This window comes from Pristiophorus japonicus, chromosome 5 (assembly GCF_044704955.1).
Source record: "Pristiophorus japonicus isolate sPriJap1 chromosome 5, sPriJap1.hap1, whole genome shotgun sequence".
Classification (NCBI taxonomy): Eukaryota; Metazoa; Chordata; class Chondrichthyes; family Pristiophoridae; genus Pristiophorus; species Pristiophorus japonicus.
The window spans coordinates 233452123-233470630 of NC_091981.1; the positions used below are offsets into that span (position 1 = coordinate 233452123).

The 18508-nt window shown below is 39.2% G+C and overlaps 1 protein-coding gene across 11 annotated transcripts in view; it reads right to left on the reverse strand.

Moving 5' to 3' along the window:
- The window catches only part of nebl (nebulette), a 403223-nt gene that overhangs the window by 35095 nt on the left and 349620 nt on the right, over nucleotides 1-18508 (reverse strand). For 5 of the 11 annotated variants that reach the window (XM_070881387.1, XM_070881388.1, XM_070881394.1 and 2 more), the window contains 6 exons: nucleotides 13536-13628; nucleotides 13263-13355; nucleotides 12838-12942; nucleotides 12121-12295; nucleotides 6028-6120; nucleotides 1787-1930 (listed from right to left, as the gene is read on the reverse strand). In XM_070881387.1, coding sequence (XP_070737488.1) covers nucleotides 1787-1930; nucleotides 6028-6120; nucleotides 12121-12295; nucleotides 12838-12942; nucleotides 13263-13355; nucleotides 13536-13628 — 703 coding nt within the window. The remainder of the gene's footprint in view (nucleotides 1-1786; nucleotides 1931-6027; nucleotides 6121-12120; nucleotides 12296-12837; nucleotides 12943-13262; nucleotides 13356-13535; nucleotides 13629-18508) is intronic. The other 6 variants (XM_070881390.1, XM_070881391.1, XM_070881389.1 and 3 more) reach the window with 6 other exon arrangements.

The window sequence follows — 18508 nt, forward strand, 5'->3', positions numbered from 1 at the left end:
GAGAGAGAGAGAGAGAGAGAGAGAGAGAGAGAGAGAGAGAGAGAGAGTAGAAGCACAGACTTGTGTACTTACAAAAAGAAATGAAAGCAGCTGTGTGAGCTGTTTGTGTCAGAGTCTTATTGAGAGTCGAGATTTCGACAGTTACAGAAACACAGCTGAATATCCTTATGCAAATACATGGTTTTGTACCAGAACATAGAAATACATTTTCTTGTCATGATACTTGCAGAAGAACCAGTCCCATAATGTAAACTTGCCACAATTATGGCGTATGGGCTGGCCACAACAGTTTAAATCATATTTTCATGTTTCTTTTGCTTTGCCAACTAAACTTGACAATAAAAGGAAGAAAAGCCAGGAATAGAAACATTCCAGATGGTGTCATTTTTTTCTTTTCTAATCAAAATTCCCACTTTGCCTTCACAAATGTGCGTGCCATATGGATCGAAGATGGAAATTATTTCCTTTTCTCACTATTTTTTTCCATTTCAGTTTTCCTTCCCTTCAACTTGGCAGCATTTATTTTCTTACATCATGTTTTGAACTATTCTTTCTTGTTGACAACTTGATCACTGGGCTTTAAATCACACCAATTTTAAAGTTATTTTACCAATTTGTCCACAAGCTCTAATCCTTTAGCACTTATGACCCTTTAATAGATATTTTGTGATAAATGTACCAGGGTAGCATGCAAAAATAGGTAGGCAGCACAAACATTTTCATGTTGCAAGTGCATCATTATCATTTAATCCTTATTTAAATTGTATGACTTGGGCTATTCTTGATTCTAAAAGGTCAACAATGCTAAAAAATGGTAATCCTGAATAGGGAAGTTACAACATTAAGCACATAACTAGAGGTTGTACAATGACAATAGAATGCCATACAGTATTGTTACACTACCATAGTCAGGATGAGAAAACCACAGCTGTCTGGATGGTCTTCTAGATAAACCTAACACCAGATATTTCAGTCTAATTACACACTAATCCATCACTACAAGCACTTCAGGCTCTGAGCTAATAGCACAGCATGATAGTTTTAGGACCAGGAACTATCCCCTGATGGCAGATGCCGGATGATCACATTACCAGCAGAGACACTACAAAACCACATTCCCAGTTCCACCTTTGTCCTAAAATGACATTAAATCCCTTGAGGTTTATATGTAAATCTCAGAGTTTTGCTTTAATCCTGAGACTGCTGAAATATTTTCTTATTAATTCTCAGGCTGTGAGCGTCGCTGGCTATTGCCCATCCCTAATAGCACCTAATAGAACCAATCTTAAAAGCAAAAGATGTGCTTTCTATAGCTTATCCCACAATTGTTCCCAACTGACAAGCAGATATTTCATGAGTAATTCAAGATAGCAAAAATCAAAATCAATACTGAACTTTGACATTACCATTGAAAAGATTGTGACTCATGTTATATTAGTTAAAATATGTGTAACTACTGTGCATAAACTGCTGTGACATTTAACTAACTAATTTCTTTAAATTAGAACCAAAAGGCAATTGGGACTAAGTTTAACCAAACCTGCCCAGTGGGCAAGCGATGGAGTCAGATCATTTTACACCGGGCCCTATTTTTCTTTTCACTGAAGTCAATGGAAAGTAAAATCAGGCAGGGTGCACAAGTGGCTAATCCAATCCCATCAGTTTCCCACCGGGCGGGTTAGGCTAAAAGTCTAATATTAATGCAATTCCTTTTTATAACAGATAGATCATTGTGCTTTACATGCAATGATGTGCAGTGTTAGTAGTGAAATTGTTACTTATGTACCTCCTTCTTCAGATAACTCCATTGTATTTTCACTGTAGCTGGAGAAGCTGGGGTTAAGCTCAATCATCTCTGACCTTTCATCTCCAACACTTATACTACTCACACCTGTGGATTGAGACTGTTTACTATAGCGTTTTGCCTTTTCTACAGCAAGAGAAGGAAAGCATACAAAGGAAAATTGTTGCACAACAAAATGGCAGAGCAGAAAAAAAAACAATGAATTTAAAATTATTCAAAACTTCACCAATTTTAAATACAGGCTGATTTTCTCCTAGTGTTATTCAAGTATGACTGTTTCTAAAGTAAGAGAATTGTACATGTGTGTGAATTTACTATTTGAGGTGATGACTGTACTTCAGATTGAAGAGCAGCTAACAGATTGGATTCAAAAGGGAACTGAGCACACAAGGACTGTTTTGGCAAACTTTTGTACTTATTCAGAAAACTGTTGGTGCTTTCCCATTTTAGGCATCCAGTGTCAGAATCAAACATTCCCACATCAGCTATAATACAGACAATTTAAGAGTAAAACTTCCTGTTCTTTACCCTAAGCAGTATCCCGTACTGGCATGAATCAAGTTCCCATACCGGTCATCCTAGTAGTCTTTTACATTCAGTAGGAGCTAGGTTGACACTACTCAAACTCATTTCACCTGGGACTCTAACATCCAGCAGAGATAGGATATCTTCATCTCATTAATCTGTGCTAAATTGGAACTTCAGGTCCTACAGCTGAAAGAACAATGTGTTAATACACTTCAGAACCCAGTCCCCTAAGGCCCTTCCTGTATATGGTAGGGAATGACAAAATAACTAATTTAATTGCAGAATGCAACCCTCTGCCCTTATCCTAGCTGGCATGCCTCCACTGCCCATGTAAAAATCTACATGAGGCAAAATATCAAAATCCAATTACATTCTACTATAAATGCTATTTTGAATAGCGACTCAGGAACAATTGACCTGCTTGTACTGTGGTGGATAAGTGTCTTTTAATTCGCATTCATTTATTCATATATAAAATATGGAATAGTTTAATGAACACTGACTTAAGATCAAGCTTAAATTGAGATGTTTTCAAAATTCAATTAGGAACAAATATTTTTTTATAATTCAAAAATGTTCATACTATAGTTTTTCTCTTAAAACTAGGATGTCTGTTATTGGATTTCCACAAGTATATAGACATTAGATGGAGTTAAAAACTGTATTAACCATTTGGGGTAGTTTTGTGACTTTTTGAAATGACTCCACCATCCATCATAGGCGGTCCCTCGAAACGAGGATGACTTGCTTCCACGCCAAAAAAAGGATGAGTTCACAGGTGTTTCGAAAGAAGAACCCGAACTACTTCCTCAAGGGTGGAAGGTGCCTGTGCGTGGATTTAAAAAAAAATGTGTGGTGGCCGTTGCACACCAGCCACCACACGGACTTGACAGAGCTAGGTCTTGGTCCAGTGGCAAGGATTACCCAAGACAACTGGAGACCTGCTCTGCTGCACGGACCTAGTGCACACACATATCACAGTGTGGACTGGCCCGTGCTGCCCCTGCGCCCCTGGCCCCGAACTCATGCCTCCCCTGGGCCCCGATCACATCCCTCATAGTCTCTCACAGCTCCTTCGCCACGATCTCGATGCTCCTGCTGCACCTGCCCATGCGCCAATCACCGACGTGGATCTTGCTGACGTCACTCTTCGCTGACGTTGCCCTCCTGCAACAGCTCGCGTTGTACCTTGCAGTGGCATGCCTCCACGCTGTCCAGTGACCGCTCACCGCTCCTTTTATGGCCCCGACCTCTCGCAGGTCGGGCCCTCCACGCTGTCCAGGCTGACTACTAATAAATTCAGAGAACTAAACTGAAACCAGAGTTCTAAAACAAAGCTATTCTCTTCATCCTTATCAAAAGTTAAGCAAGCATTACTTCATTACTAAAACAAGTATCTTCAACTTGTGGGGGATTTACAACCCTTCAGTTTTCTGATACCCAACTGGCTCTATCTTCCTGCAGCAATAGCCCCATCCACTCTCCAGCCCCAAGACAGTGGAAAAACACCTGGCCTCCACTATCTCTGCATCCTCAACCGTAGGTCTAGATGTTTGCTTGAAATCCATGTTCTCTGCCATAGAGAACTGCTGCCTTGACGTGTCCCACTCCCAATACACTCCAGTGTACCCTCTTCTGCAGAAAAATGAGACCTCTGTACCATCTGCAAGCTATGAAACACCAAACTGCCTTACATTTTACCCAGACAGTAAGCTGTAGTGACTCCTTTCCATGCACAGTCAGATCTCAAACTGACATCAAGCCATGAGAGAAAACACAATGCTGTGCATGCACTAGATTATTCTGTTCATTATGCCTATCAGTGTGAAGTCTGATGATGCATGTGCAGAATTATTATCTACTGCTGCAAGATGTGGGTGTACAGGAAAGCACCACGTCCATGATGTACAGTACAAACTGAGCAAAAGATAACAGTCCATACACACCATCGTTTATGATTTGCCTATTTCTGTATATGTAAAGTGGGTAAGTTAAATGCTAAAATGTGTCCATTATAGATGAGAGCACAGCAGGAATTTTGGTCATGGAGATATTAGCTCAGAGACGGAGAAGGAGCAGGGTTTCTGTATTCAAGTTGGGAAACCTGGAAGAACAGTGGGAGAGGAAGGGGGCAGGGGAAGATCAAAAAGGTTGGGGGAACATTGGAGGCCATAGCCAGGGAATGCAAAGGAGGGGCAGAGGGATCGGAAAGACAGGTCGGTGGGGGGGCAGAGATCGTGCCTCAGGGGGACTTCATTGTTTTTATTTTGCATTCATTTATTCATATATATGTGGGGGCTGTCCAATCACAGGGTGGGTGTCGGTGAAATTACCTGCTGGATCCAGCATTCCTCGCTTCCCTTTAGCTCCAGGTTTCCAGAGGCCCGGGAAACCTGGCCGGCCAGGGTTAAATTTAAAATGGAGATTAAACCTGAGACACGGAGCCTTATTATAATATTTAAATGACCAACCCACCTCCTGAGCGCGGGTTGGACGCCTGCCCCTTGTCCCTCCTCTTAAAAATCTTGAACCCGCCCATTTTTTGGTTTTATCATTTTAACATCCCACCCTATCCAAACCCACCCGTTTTGGGGGGTGTTAAAATTCCCTCAATATGTTTGTTTGTATAGCATCTTTCAAACAAATAGTGCATGCGTGCTTTATTTTCACGCATGCACTACTGTGTGCACCAGTGTTATATTGTACACTGTACTGTATCATTCATTAGATTTGCTACAACTTTTGCTGAATGTCATCTATGCAGAATCACTGAGAACATACACATATTTTACTCATCAAAGCTTGCCCTACATTTTAACTCTTATCGAACTAAACACTCAGGTATGTCATTTTACAAAAAAGTGTTAGGAAGAGTAATGAAGTACAGCAAATCATTAAATTCTACTGTATTCAGATTTAGGCTTGCCAAGACATTTTAGGCTTTAAATATTTTGTAAATCACAAAACGTATTAACTGAGATCCTTTAATATTTGTTTTTTATTAATTAAATAAAACTTATTGATCTTTTTCTGAGAGTACGAGCCTAACTTGAAGGAATAACAGTTTATTTCTTTCTCTGATTTAATAAACAAAATTAACTAAAGTGAGTTGAATAAATCTCTCTAAGTAGAGGAGCTGAAGATGCTAAATAAGTTAATTTAATTTGTCTAAAGTACTATTAAGCTTGAAAAAGAGATTGTGGTGTCATACTAACTGAACTAAATTGACAAGTGGGAATGGCATGATGTGTTTATCATGATTAATTATTATTCATATTATATAGCTTCTGAGTAACCAATGGAAGTTTTGACCTTAATTTTGTCATGCACTTGAATTATTATTTGACCATAATTTTCTGTTGAATCTCATGCAATAATGGGAATGGAAATGATTTCCCATCACCTCCCAGAGTCAGTCCTTTCCCATCAAAAATGTCAATAACTGACTAATTGGCTTATGATATGCAAGTATTCCAGTGATTTTTGCTTCATGATATTTAATCTTTTACTTATTATAGCTCAACTTATAATCAAAAAAGATAAAAACTCATTGGTGTTATGTCAACACATTATTATTCTTTACATCTGTATCAAATGTTTTATATCAAATTCACCTGAATCTGGATTATTGCATTTCCATTACATAAAGGTAAATAGACTAGAAAGTAAAACTAAAAAGCAGACAGGAGCTATACCGGAGAGCAAGTGCAGACTCCTGGATTGGATGTTGTCTTCAAGAGGATCAAAGTCAAAGATGGAGCCAGGATCAGTGCGCCATACTTTAAATTCTTTTAGAAAAGGAAAGGATATGAGAAATGCTAATAGCTTAGAGAGTAAAGCCTGAGCTACATGCAGTTTTAAGCAGGTGTTTATAAATAGGCAATGCACAAGTAACAGTTTTTTTGTCACCAATTTCCCCCCTCTTTTCCTCGAGGCACTGTTTTCCTACAGTTTAATGGATGCCAGGCATCCTCTGGTATTTTACTATCGGAGGCTATTATTCATGTGTCACCTTTCTCAGTTAAATGTTAGCGGGCTATTTGATCATATGGGAAACCATAAGCAAATCTGATCTCATTTTCACTCGATGTTCACAGACACGCACTTGCCTCAGAGTCATTGGATAGCAATCGGGCAGAAGCCATTACCCATTTTCCCCTCCCTAACCCTAGGCACTGAGGCAAATTGCAGTGACCCCAGCACCTTGCTGAAATCAGTTAATTTAGCGTAGTTCAGAGATCAAGACTGGGACCTTTTGGTCTATGTTTCAATTACTCACTTGATAAATTCACTCAGCCATTGATGAAAGCATTTACAGGTACAGTATATCATTCTTTTAACCCCGAAAAGTTACATATAATTTGTAAAGTACAAGAAGTATGAAGCTTTTAATTGCATGTACACATATGCGGTATTATTTAAACTGTATTTTGAAATTACACTTGATGTTTTTTGTTAATCTACCAATTCAGTGACTTCAGAAGATTAAATTATCAACATGAAGCTTTATTATTATTTTTCATATGTCATTCATTTTGTTGAAGGCATAAACCATGTGAACTTTCCCGGAGTCAATATTGCCTTTTTAAAATCGATATCATGGAAATAAGATGCATAGAAAAGCTAAACCACAGAGGCTAACAACTTCAATGCTGCTGTTTGCATTGGTATTCAGTGCTTTGTGACTTGCAGCTCTGCAATTGAAATATTTAAATTATTTTAATATATGTCACCTTCTCCTATATTTGCATGATGCCTCCTCCATATTTGGTTATTGTCTCTCAGAGGAAGGGCATGCAATGTAGCATCTAGTTCAAGGTTATTCCCACCTGTACTATTTTTTTTCAATTATTACCAAAAAAAGTGACAAATGTCTATCTGAGTTTATTTCATCTTGTGGACAGTGTCCATTTTGTATGTTTTTTAAAAAAAAACACAAACATGAGATATGGACATGATTTTCCCCAGATCAATGGGAAAATATTTTCTTGCAAAATCTGCTAAGGCGTAAAGGTTGATAACAGATATCAGAAAGTTCATTTTTATTTATTTAGGTGATTTTTAACATAATATTTGATGTGCATAATTAGAGTCATGAGAGGCTATATCATAGCTTTGGCACAGGGAGCAACTTCTTGGATGGGGACAGAGGTGAAACCAACTTTTTTCTAGCTTCAGTGCTGATAGTAATGGTAGAGGAAGTGGATAATCAATGCTGCACCAGAAGTACTATGAACACATCTCGGTCACAGGCCACCCTCAGTGGAGTCCAAACTGCACTGATGGCACTCAGATGGGTGGAACTGCCATTGTGTAGCTATCAACTAACGATACTACCAGCTTCCACCAACAGGAAAGTTCCAGTTGTATCCAAGTACTAAGCCCTCCAAACGTGGACTCCTATTATTGCCAATTGAATTAACCAGTCAAACCGAAATTGATGCTTACACAAATATAAAATGAATTAATAATGACAGTAGTTTCAACTGTGCTAACCAAGAGGAAGGGAACGTAGAAAAAAATCCTCCCCTCCCCACAAATTGGTTAAACATGGACATCATTTTGACCAGTATAATTCTGCATCAGCCTCTTGGTCTGGATTCAATCTCACAATTTTGGAGCAGTTGTTGCTAGAACTAACCATATGTCATCCCAAAGTTAGGAAGAACCAGAAAAAAGTTGTGTTGCATTATGCAAAATAATGCAGAGGAAATTGTTCAAAGATTAAATAGAGATTTTAGCTGTAATAAAGAATATGGGCAAGCTGACATTTTTTAAATACCTACACAAGCTTATTTTATCAAGGAATGGACTAGCAGTTTGATATTATATAGAAGCAGAATAAACTACAGCTCAAAAAAGTAATGGCATACAATCTTCACTGGGAAAATCTGTTAATGGGTAAAACGACAGAAGATCAGTAGGAGGTGTTCAAAAAAGAATTTTACGTGACCCAGAACAAGTTTATACTCCTGAAAGGCAAGAGCTCTACTTGCCAAAAAAAAAAACAGCCATGGACAACTAGAGGTAAAAAAAAACAAAGAAAAAGCATACAAAAAAGGTAAAAAATAGCACAGATCCTGATGAATGGGAAAGGTAATGTGAACAGCAAATGGTAACAAAACAGATAGTAAGAGCTATAAAAAGGGAGTATGAAAAGAGACATCAAAATCAACACAATTTCTTTTTTTACAATTATATTAGAAAAAAAGAGGATGTTCAAGAGCCTCTTAAAAACTGATAGCAGTGATATTGTCAATGATAATAAGGAAATAGCGGACATGTTGAATAATTACATTGCGTCAGTATTTACAGTAGAGGAAGAGGATAGCATGCCAGAAATCCCAAAGAAACCAATATTGAATCATAGACAGGAACTCAATAAAATTAATGTAAACAAAATAACAGTAATGAAGAAAACGATGGCATTAAAGAGTGACAAATCCCCAAGACGAGATGGTTTCTATTCCAGAGTTTTAAAGGAAGTAGGTGAGCACATTGCAGATGCTCCAACTATAATATTCCAAAGTTCTCTCGAGTCAGGAACTGTTCCTTTAGATTGGAAAATTGCACATGTCACTCTGCTATTTAAGAATGGTGAGAAATAAACGTAGGTCCCTTGCAGTCAGATTTAGGTGAATTTATAATGGGGAATAAAGAAATGGCGGACCAGTTAAACAAATATTTTGGTTCTGTTTTCATGAAGGAAGACACAAATAACCTTGCGGAAATACTAGGGGACCGAGGGTCTAGTGAGAAGGAGGAACTGAAGGATATCCTTATAAAGCGGGGAATTGTGTTAGGGAAATTGATGGGATTGAAGCCCGATAAATCACCGCGGCCTGATAGTCTGAATCCCAGAGTACTTAAGGAGGGGGCCCTAGAAATAATGGATGCATTGGTGATCATTTTCCAACAGTCTATTGACTCTGAATCAGTTTCTATTGGCTGGAGGGTAGCTAATGTAACACCACTTTTTAAAAAAGGAGGGAGAGAGAAAACGGGTAATTATAGACCAGTTAGCCTGACATCAGTTGTGGGAAAAATGTTGGAATCAATTATTAAAGATGAAATAGCAGCGCAGTTGGAAAGCAGTGACAGGATCGGTCCAAGTCAGCATTGATTTATGAAAGGGAAATCATGCTTGGCAAATCTTCTGGAATTTTCTGAAGATGTAACTAGTAGAGTGGACAAGGGAGAACCAGTGGATGTGGTGTATTTGGACTTTCAAAAGGCTTTTGACAAGGTCCCACACAAAAGGTTGGTGTGCAAAATCAAAGTACCTGGTATTGGGGGTAATGTACTGTCATGGATAGTTTGCAGATGAGACTAAACTGGGTGGCGGTGTGAGCTGTGAGGAGGATGCTAAAAGGCTGCAGGGTGACTTGGACTGGTTAGGTGAGTGGGCAAATGCATGGCAGATGCAGTATAATGTGCATAAATGAGAGGTTATCCACTTTGGAGGCAAAAACACAAAGGCAGAATATTATCTGAATGGCGGCAGATTAAGAAAGGGGGAGGTGCAATGAGACCTGGGTGTTGTGGTTCATCAGTCATTGAAAGTTGGCATGCAGGTACAGCAGGCGGTGAAGAAGGCAAATGGTATGTTGGTCTTCATAGCTAGGGGATTTGAGTATAGGAGCAGGGAGGTCTTGCTGCAATTGTACAGGGCCTTGGTGAGGCCTCACCTGGAATAGTGTGTTCAGTTTTGGTCTCCTAATCTGAGGAAGGACGTTCTTGTTATTGAGAGAGTGCAGCGAAGGTTCACCAGACTGATTCCCGGGATGGCGGGATTGATATATGAGGAGAGACTGGATCAACTGGGCCTTTATACATGAGTTTAGAAGGATGAGAGGGGATCTCATAGAAACTTATAAGATTCTGACAGGCTAGACAGGTTAGATGCGGGAAGAATGTTCCCAATGTTGGGGAAGTCCAGAACCAGGGGACATAGTCTTAGGATAAGGGGTAGGCCATTTAGGACTGAGATGAGGAGAAACTTCTTCACTCAGAAAGTTGTTAACCTGTGGAATTCCCTATCGCAGAGAGTTGTTGATGCCAGTTCATTGGATATATTCAAGAGGGGGTTAGATTTGGCCCTTATGGCTAAAGCGATCAAGGGGTATGGAGAGAAAGCAGGAAAGGGGTACTGAGGGAATAATCAGCCATGATCTTATTGAATGGTGGTACAGGCTCGAAGGGCCGAATGGCCGACTCCTGCATCTAATTTCTATGTTTCTATTTTTCTATGAAAGGGAAACCAGGGAATTATCGACCAGTTTGTCGAACAGCTTTTGTCGAGAAATTACTAGAGTCTATAATTAAGGATAGGGTGACTGAACACCTTGAAAATTTCAGCTGATCAGAGCAAACCAGGATCGATTTATAAAAGGTAGGTCATGCCTGACAAACCAGATTGAATTTTTTGAGGAGGTGACTAAAGTAGTGGACAGGGGAATGTCTATGGATGTTATTTACATGGATTTCCAGAAGGCATTTGATAAAGTCCCTCATAACAGACTGTTAACTAAGGTTGAAGCCCATGGAACTGAAGGCAAATTATTGACCTGGTTAGGAAATTGGCTGGGCGGCAGGAGACAGAGAGTAGGAATAATGGGCGAGTACTCTAATTGGCAGGATATGACTAGTGGTGTCCCGCAAGGATCTGTGTTGGGGCCTCAACTATTCATCGTATTTATTAACTTAGATGATGGGATAAATAACCAAATTTGCCGATGACAAAGAAAGGCGGAATTGTTGGCACTGTAGATGAAACCATAAAATTACAAAGGGATAATGATATTTTAAATGAATGGGCAAAACTGTGACAAATGCATTTCAAAGTAGGCAAATGCGAGGTCATCCACTTTGGACCTAAAAAGGATAGAACAGGGTACTTTCTAAATGGTGAAAAGCTAGAAAGAGTGGAGGTCCAAAGAGATTTGGGGGTCCAGGTACATAGATTATTAAAATCTCATGAACAGGTACAGAAAATAATCAAAAAGGCTAATGGAATGCTGGCCTTTATATCTAGAGAACTTGATAGAACTTGAATACAAGGGGGTAGAAGTTATGCTGCAGCTATACAAAGCCCTGATTAGACTGTAGAACTGAGAGTAGTTCTGGGCATACTTTAGGAAGGATATATTGGCCTTGGAGGGAGTGCAGTAGTTTACCAGAATGATACCTGGAATCCAAGGGTTAAATTATGAGGAGAGATTAAACAAATTAAGGTTGTAGTTGCTAGAATTTACAAGGTTAAGGGGTAATTTGATCAAAGTTTTCAAGATAGGAAGGGGAACAGATAGGGTAGATAGAGAAATGATTTCTGCTGGTTGAGGAGTCTAGGACTAGGGGGCATAGTCTAAACATTAGAGCTCAGTCTTTCAGGAGTGAAATTAGGAAACATTTCCACACACAAAGGGTGGTAGAAGTTCGAAACTCCCTTCCGCAAACGGCAATTGATGCTGGACCGATTGTTAATTTTAAATCTGGGATTGGTAGATTTTTGTAAACCAAAGATCTTAAGGGATATGGAGCAAAGGTGGGTATATGGAGTTAGATCATAGATCAGCAATGATCTCATTGAATTTCGGAACAGGCACTTGGGACTAAATGGCCTACTCCAGTTCCTACCTTCCTATCTACAGAAATAGTCATATTTGATACTCCATCATTCTCGTGTTTGAAGTGATTTTTTTTATGTTGAGATCCATTTGAAAGTGACTATGTTTTTAATGATGAAAATCTCTTCACAAATGCTAATTTTTAAAGAACTATAAAATTACCTCCCATGATGCCAGATCTGCTTTTCTCCATCTCCACCACATGGGGATGCACTCCTTTGTACATTGCATCACTCACAAACTGAGTGTTCCTCCTTGCTCGCTCTGTCACCAGATCATCAGATACTGGAGTGAAGCCCTTGCCCTTTGTCCTTTCAAAGTCTTCATGGTATTTAATCTATCAACAAAACAAATGAGAAATTATTAGTTGTCTATTTCCTTGTTTTATAAACCAAATAATTAACATTTCTCATCAAGATCACCTTATTAAAACATTAAAAATATATATTTTTTTTAATTCTACTTTTACACACTCAAAAGCAACCATGCAATCACACATACTAATAGTCAGCCATACAAAGCTCCCTACTCACACATACTGCCATCAAATTGCTTCACCCATGAAATCACTCAAACTGTGTGCAATGGATCAAATATGTGAATGTTATGCAAGCAGTGTTTGTGCCACAAAACAGACACAATAAACTAGGTTTTCATTTCATATTTTTATTAAGGCAAATTATTTTGAATACCATATTCATCAAGAAGGGTTTAAAATACAGATTCATGCAGTAGGTGCTCATTTGCCAATGTAGTTTTAGTAAGTGGTTTCCATTAGTTTACCAAAGTTCATTAACAACTGTCAAGCACAGTCAGTGATAGAGAGTTGAAGTGCCAGCCTTTCTACACACTGCTGTTAGAAAGCTTGCTGCACTATACCATGGAGATATTATTTTGTGTTTCACGGACACGTCTCATTTCTGGAGTATCTAAAAGCTGAATTGGTCTGCCTTTCGTTTCCTTCAGGTCATTACTGTACTGCACCTACAGACAAAATAATTACAATATTAGGTTACAAAGTGTGAGCACAGCCCTGTGATATGCAAGTTAGATCAAGGAAAAATAAGTACATTGGATGTAACTAGACTTAAATAAAAGACTGTCTGTATATTAACAAAAACACCATTTCATAATGACTAACATAGAAACATAGAAAATATGTTTAATTATGGTTGTAACGTCCTATTTCTAAACATCATTATACTATATTGAAGTGAGAAAGCCGACTATTTTAAAGGGCAACATTATGTTCAGTATAGAGACAGAACAAGATGGTTAAAAACAAAAAGGACATGAGGACTTGCCGAGCTGACATTTGATTGATTCCTCTTGGCTCGTTCCATCTCTAGAGTAACACTGACAGCAGTGCCTGTGCCAACCTGTTCTTTATATTTCACCTTACATGTAAGTATATAAATAGTTAATCATTTCTCACTTCCAGAAGTCTAGATTAACTAAAAATTGCAGTAAGACGAAATGATTGTAATTGTCAAAAGGGTTAACATATTTAATTAGAAATAATTTCCACTTTCTATAGCAAATCTAAAACACTCCCTTTAAAAATTATATAAGCAAACCGAGCTGATGTTCTTCTGATTCTCTTTGACTCGCTTTAAATCATAAAGATCTGGAACTGCTGTTCCTTGTCCAATTTCTTCTTTGTATTTTACCTAGTCAAAATAAAAATGATATAACTATGCCATTTCAATAGGTTTAAGAATTAGTCATGCTCATTATTCTTGACTTAGCAATGTTAAGGTCAATGAAGCATTTAATTAGACCAGTTTCTGCTGCTTATTTTTTTCTAAGATACATCTAATCATGTAAAAATATGTTCTCTAATCGTGGATCTTTTTAAAACATATATTCTGCTTAGAAAATGCTGGAAATACTCAGCAGGTCAGGCAGCATCTGGAGAGAGAAACAGGGTTAATGTTTCAGGATGATAACCTTTTATCAGATAGGATTCCCTTATTCAAGTGATTTCCTTATTCTACATTCCCTTGATCACAACAATTTCCTGTTTTTTTTTTTAAACAACCCAAAAAGTGTTGTTTCTCGGAGGATTAAATTGAAACACAAGGAAAGACCCGAGGAGTGCACTGCACTGCTCAGAAATCAAAGCAAGAGACATCTTAGAATAATTGCACCTCTCCACATCACCATTATTCAGTGTCACCTATCACTCAGAAAACTGACAAAGCGGTAATTGAAATATGAAATCCAAAAACCACATGCAAACATTAGAAAATAGTTCAATTGCATTTTGAAGCTACTTACCCACATTTCTTAATTTAATCTCAATCCAAAATTTCTGTCTGCTTATTTCTGTTGTTTTATATAATCCCTCAATACTACTACTTTGCAGTTCTTACTTGGGATGAAAAGTGACATTCAATAAATGCCAACTCTAAAAGAAAAGAACATGTTTAAACAGCACGGAGAACCTGATAAACAAGTGGTGCCTGCTGAGAACTACAAATGAACCTAGTACAGGTATAACGTCTTGAAACCAGAAACCTCGGGACCGAGGCTATTCCGGTTTTCGTGTTTTTCCGGATTTCGGAGAAGAAATCAGATGTGCCGAATCCGGAAACCCCTGGGCCGAGTTACGGGTATTTCCGGATTTCGGAGCATTACATCCGACGGCCCGAATCCGGCAACCTCGAGGCCGTATTTTTTTTTTAAATTCCTGCTTGGAAAAAGGTACGTACAGCTCAAAAGTCCGGTTTTCGGGAAATATTTCTGGATTCCGGACAATGACTCTTGCAATCTGCACAGTGTCCGGTTTTCGGACAATTCCGGTTTTTAGAACTCCGGATTTCGGACGTTCTACCTATAGTAATATTGAGGGATTATATAAAATAATTATTAGATTAGGTTAAGAATTCTAATTAAGTAACTTCAAAATATATTATAAATATTTTCTTAAGAGTATAATTTTAATTTTCTGACCAAACAGATCTACCCCCAAATCATATTACTCATGTTTACCAACAGGATTAACCAGTGGAAGTTTTGGCCTCTTGCCCGAAAATGACAGGCAATGACATACCGCCGTCACTGTGGCCTACCACCAGCTAGGCGGAGTGGCACCGAGTCAGGCGACAGGACCATTTAAAATGTTAATCGGGGACCTATGACCCCACTTGCCATTGTTGAACCAAAGAGGGTAGACTGTGGGCCACGCAAGCTCACCAGCATTAGGTTGTGGTCCAGCTGAAGAGGATCCCCAAGCTGAGTAGTTCTTTATTTTTGAAACACTAGGAGGAGCAGGACTACTCTGCCAAGCTCCATAATCCCAGCCTGAGCCACTGCCACGCCTCCTCCTCCTCTTCCCTTCCCTCCCCCCCCCACCCCACCAACCGCAGTTCCCCCACCCCCCGCTCCACAGCCTGCCAGCCCAATACAAATAAGGCCCGGTTCTCAAAATGAACCAGGCACCCCGGCAGGACTACCAGGTGGCCAGCTAGCATATTCTGTCGGTCAGCTGCCTGGACTCTGCTCTGAGGGATATCCGACTCCAAGAGTGGTGTTACCATCAGTAATAACTGGAAGTTTATGCTTTAGCAGTAAAATAGCAAATGCCAACAAGCATTCAATTTTCCAAATCTTTGGAGCATTGGTGGAAGGGCAAGGATGACAACCATATCAACCTGTCAGATGATTCCCAAATTCCCCTTTTTTCTGGCAGTGCTACCAGCAGTGGAGACTGGCCTTGTCATGGCAGATAACAGCAGCTCCCTGGGCACATATATGCATGGCTACAGCCTGGTGTTCGTACAGGAATCCAGCTGTGGATGACAGAATGTTTTGACAATCAAAAAGCAAAGCTTTTAAAAAGCAAAACACTCACTGAGTGGCAGTCTGATTATACACAAACAATGGGCAAGAAAAATAGCACTTCAGTGCATAAAGAATCCTTGACAAATAATTTGTTACGGATGTTAAGAATGTCTGCTTAATCCAACACAATTTTTAGAATTTCTGTATTTTTTTTTTTACACAACTATATTTTGTGTTTTGATTTAGAATAAGGACAACAAATACTTCATCCACTGATCTTTGAGGATGGTTTGAATTTTTTTAAATCATTATAATGTGTCAAATATACAAGAATCAGCCCTGCAGTAATGGTCTCAGTGGCTAGAATTTGGCTGGATCAGTAAGAGTTCACTACTGAACTGGTTAGATCAGTATAGAACACATTTTTAAAAGCTTAATAGCATTGATGTCCAGCAGGATAGCTTCTATCTGTAGAACATAGAAAATAGCTGCAGGAGTAGGCCATTCGGCCCTTCGAGCCTGCACCGCCATTCAATAAGATCATGGCTGATCATTCCCTCAATACCCCTTTCCTGCTTTCTCTCCATACTCCTTGATCCCCTTAGCTGTAAGGGCCATATCTAACTCCCTCTTGAATATATCCAATGAACTGGCATCAACAACCCTCTGCGGTAGGAAATTTTATAGATTAACAACTCTCTGATTGACACATATGTTGCCTACTGATGTAATTCCCAGCAGAACTGGGATCATGGGCCAAATCTTGTTGGAGCGGAGCATCTCGAGGCCATTAGTTAGAATTTTTCCCGCACCCTCCAGCTCAAAATATTTTTGCGCCGTAACTTGCTGGAATTGCAAGCTGAGGGCAATGAGGCATCTAGGACCTTGCTGAACGACAGAACCAATAGAGTATCTCCTTAACCAATGAGATTGAAGTATTACAAAAGAAACAGAGAAACGACAGAAAAGGAGGGTTCGTAGAGTGGGTGATATAGAGTCAAATCAGGCACAGAAAGAGAAAGAGAGAAATGAAGATTAAATTGAGAGAGGAAAAAAGGAACAAAGGAAAAGAAAAAAAATCATTTTTTTTTAGAAATCTCTAACAATTTATTACATGCAGGAATAAGAACATAAGAATAGAAGCAGGAGTAGGCCATTTGGCCCCTCGAGCCTGCTCTGCCATTCAATAAGATCATGGCGGATCTGATTTTGGCCTCAACTCCACTTTCCTGCCCGCTCCCCATACCCTTGACTACACTATCGTTCAAATATCTCTCTCTCCACCTTAAATATATTCAAAGGCACAGCCTCCACAGCTCTCAGGGTAGAGAATTCCAAAGATTCACGAGCCTCAGAGAAGAAATTCCTCCTCATTTCTGTTTTAAATGGGCAACCCCTTATTCTGAAACTATGCCACCTAGTTCTAGATTCCCCCACGAGGGGAAACATCCTCTCTGCATCTACCCTGTCAAGCCCCCAGAGTCTTATACATTTCAATAAGATCACCTCTCATTCTTCTAAACTCCAATGAGTATAGATCTAACCTGCTCAACCTTTCTTCATAAGACAACCCCGTCATCGCAGGAATTGACCTCATGAACGTTCTCTGAACTGCCTCCAATGCAAGTATATCCCTCCTTAACTAAGGAGACCAAAACTGTATACAATACTCCAGGTGTGGTCTTACCAATGCCCTGTGCAGTTGTAGCAAGACTTCACTACTTTTATACTCCATCCCCCTTGCAATAAAGGCCAACATTCCATTTGCCTTCCTAATTACTTGCTGTACCTGCATGCTAATTTTTTTTGTTTCATGTACTCTCTCCCCATTTAAATAATAATTTGCTTTTTCATTTTTCCTACTAAAGTGGATAAGCGCACATTTTCTCACATTATACTCCAACTGCCAAATTTTTGCCCACTCACTTAGCTTATCTATATCCCTTTGCAGATTCTTTGTGTCCACCTCACAACTTGCTTTCCCACGTATGTTTGTATCATCAGCAAATTATCTACATTACACTCGGTCCCTTCATCCAAGTCATTAATTATAGATTGTAAATAGTTGAAGCCCCAGCACTGATCCCCGTGGCACCCCACTAGTTACAGTTTGCCAACCCATTTATCCAGATTCTCTTTTCTGTCAGTTAGCCAATCATCTATCCATGCTAATATATTACCCCCAACCCAGTGAGCTCTTATCTTGTGCAGTAACCTTTTATGTGGCACCTTATCAAATGCTTTTTGGAAATTCAAATACACATCTAGTGGTTCCCCTTTATCCACCCTGCTCGTTATATCCTCAAAGAACTCCAGCAAACTTGGCAAACATGATCTCCCTTTCATAAAATCATGCTGACTCTGCTTGACTGTATTATGATTTTCTAAATGCTCTGCTACTATTTCCTTAATAATGGACTCCGGCATTTTCCCAATGACAGATGTTAGACTAACTGATCTATAGTTTCCTACTTTCTGTTTCCCTTCTTTCATAAATTAGGGGCGTTACATTTGTGGTTCTCCAGAATCCAGGGAATTTTGGTAGATTACAACCAATGCATCCACTATCTTTGCAGCCACTTCTTTTAAGACTCTAGGATACAGGCCATCAGGTTCAGAGGACTTATCCACTTTTAGTCCCATTAGTTTGCCTGGTACGTTTTCTCTAGTGATAGTGATTGTTTTAAGTTCTCCCCTCCCAATAGCCCAGTAATTATCAATTATTGGAATGCTTTGAGTGTCTTCTAACGTGAAGATCAATACA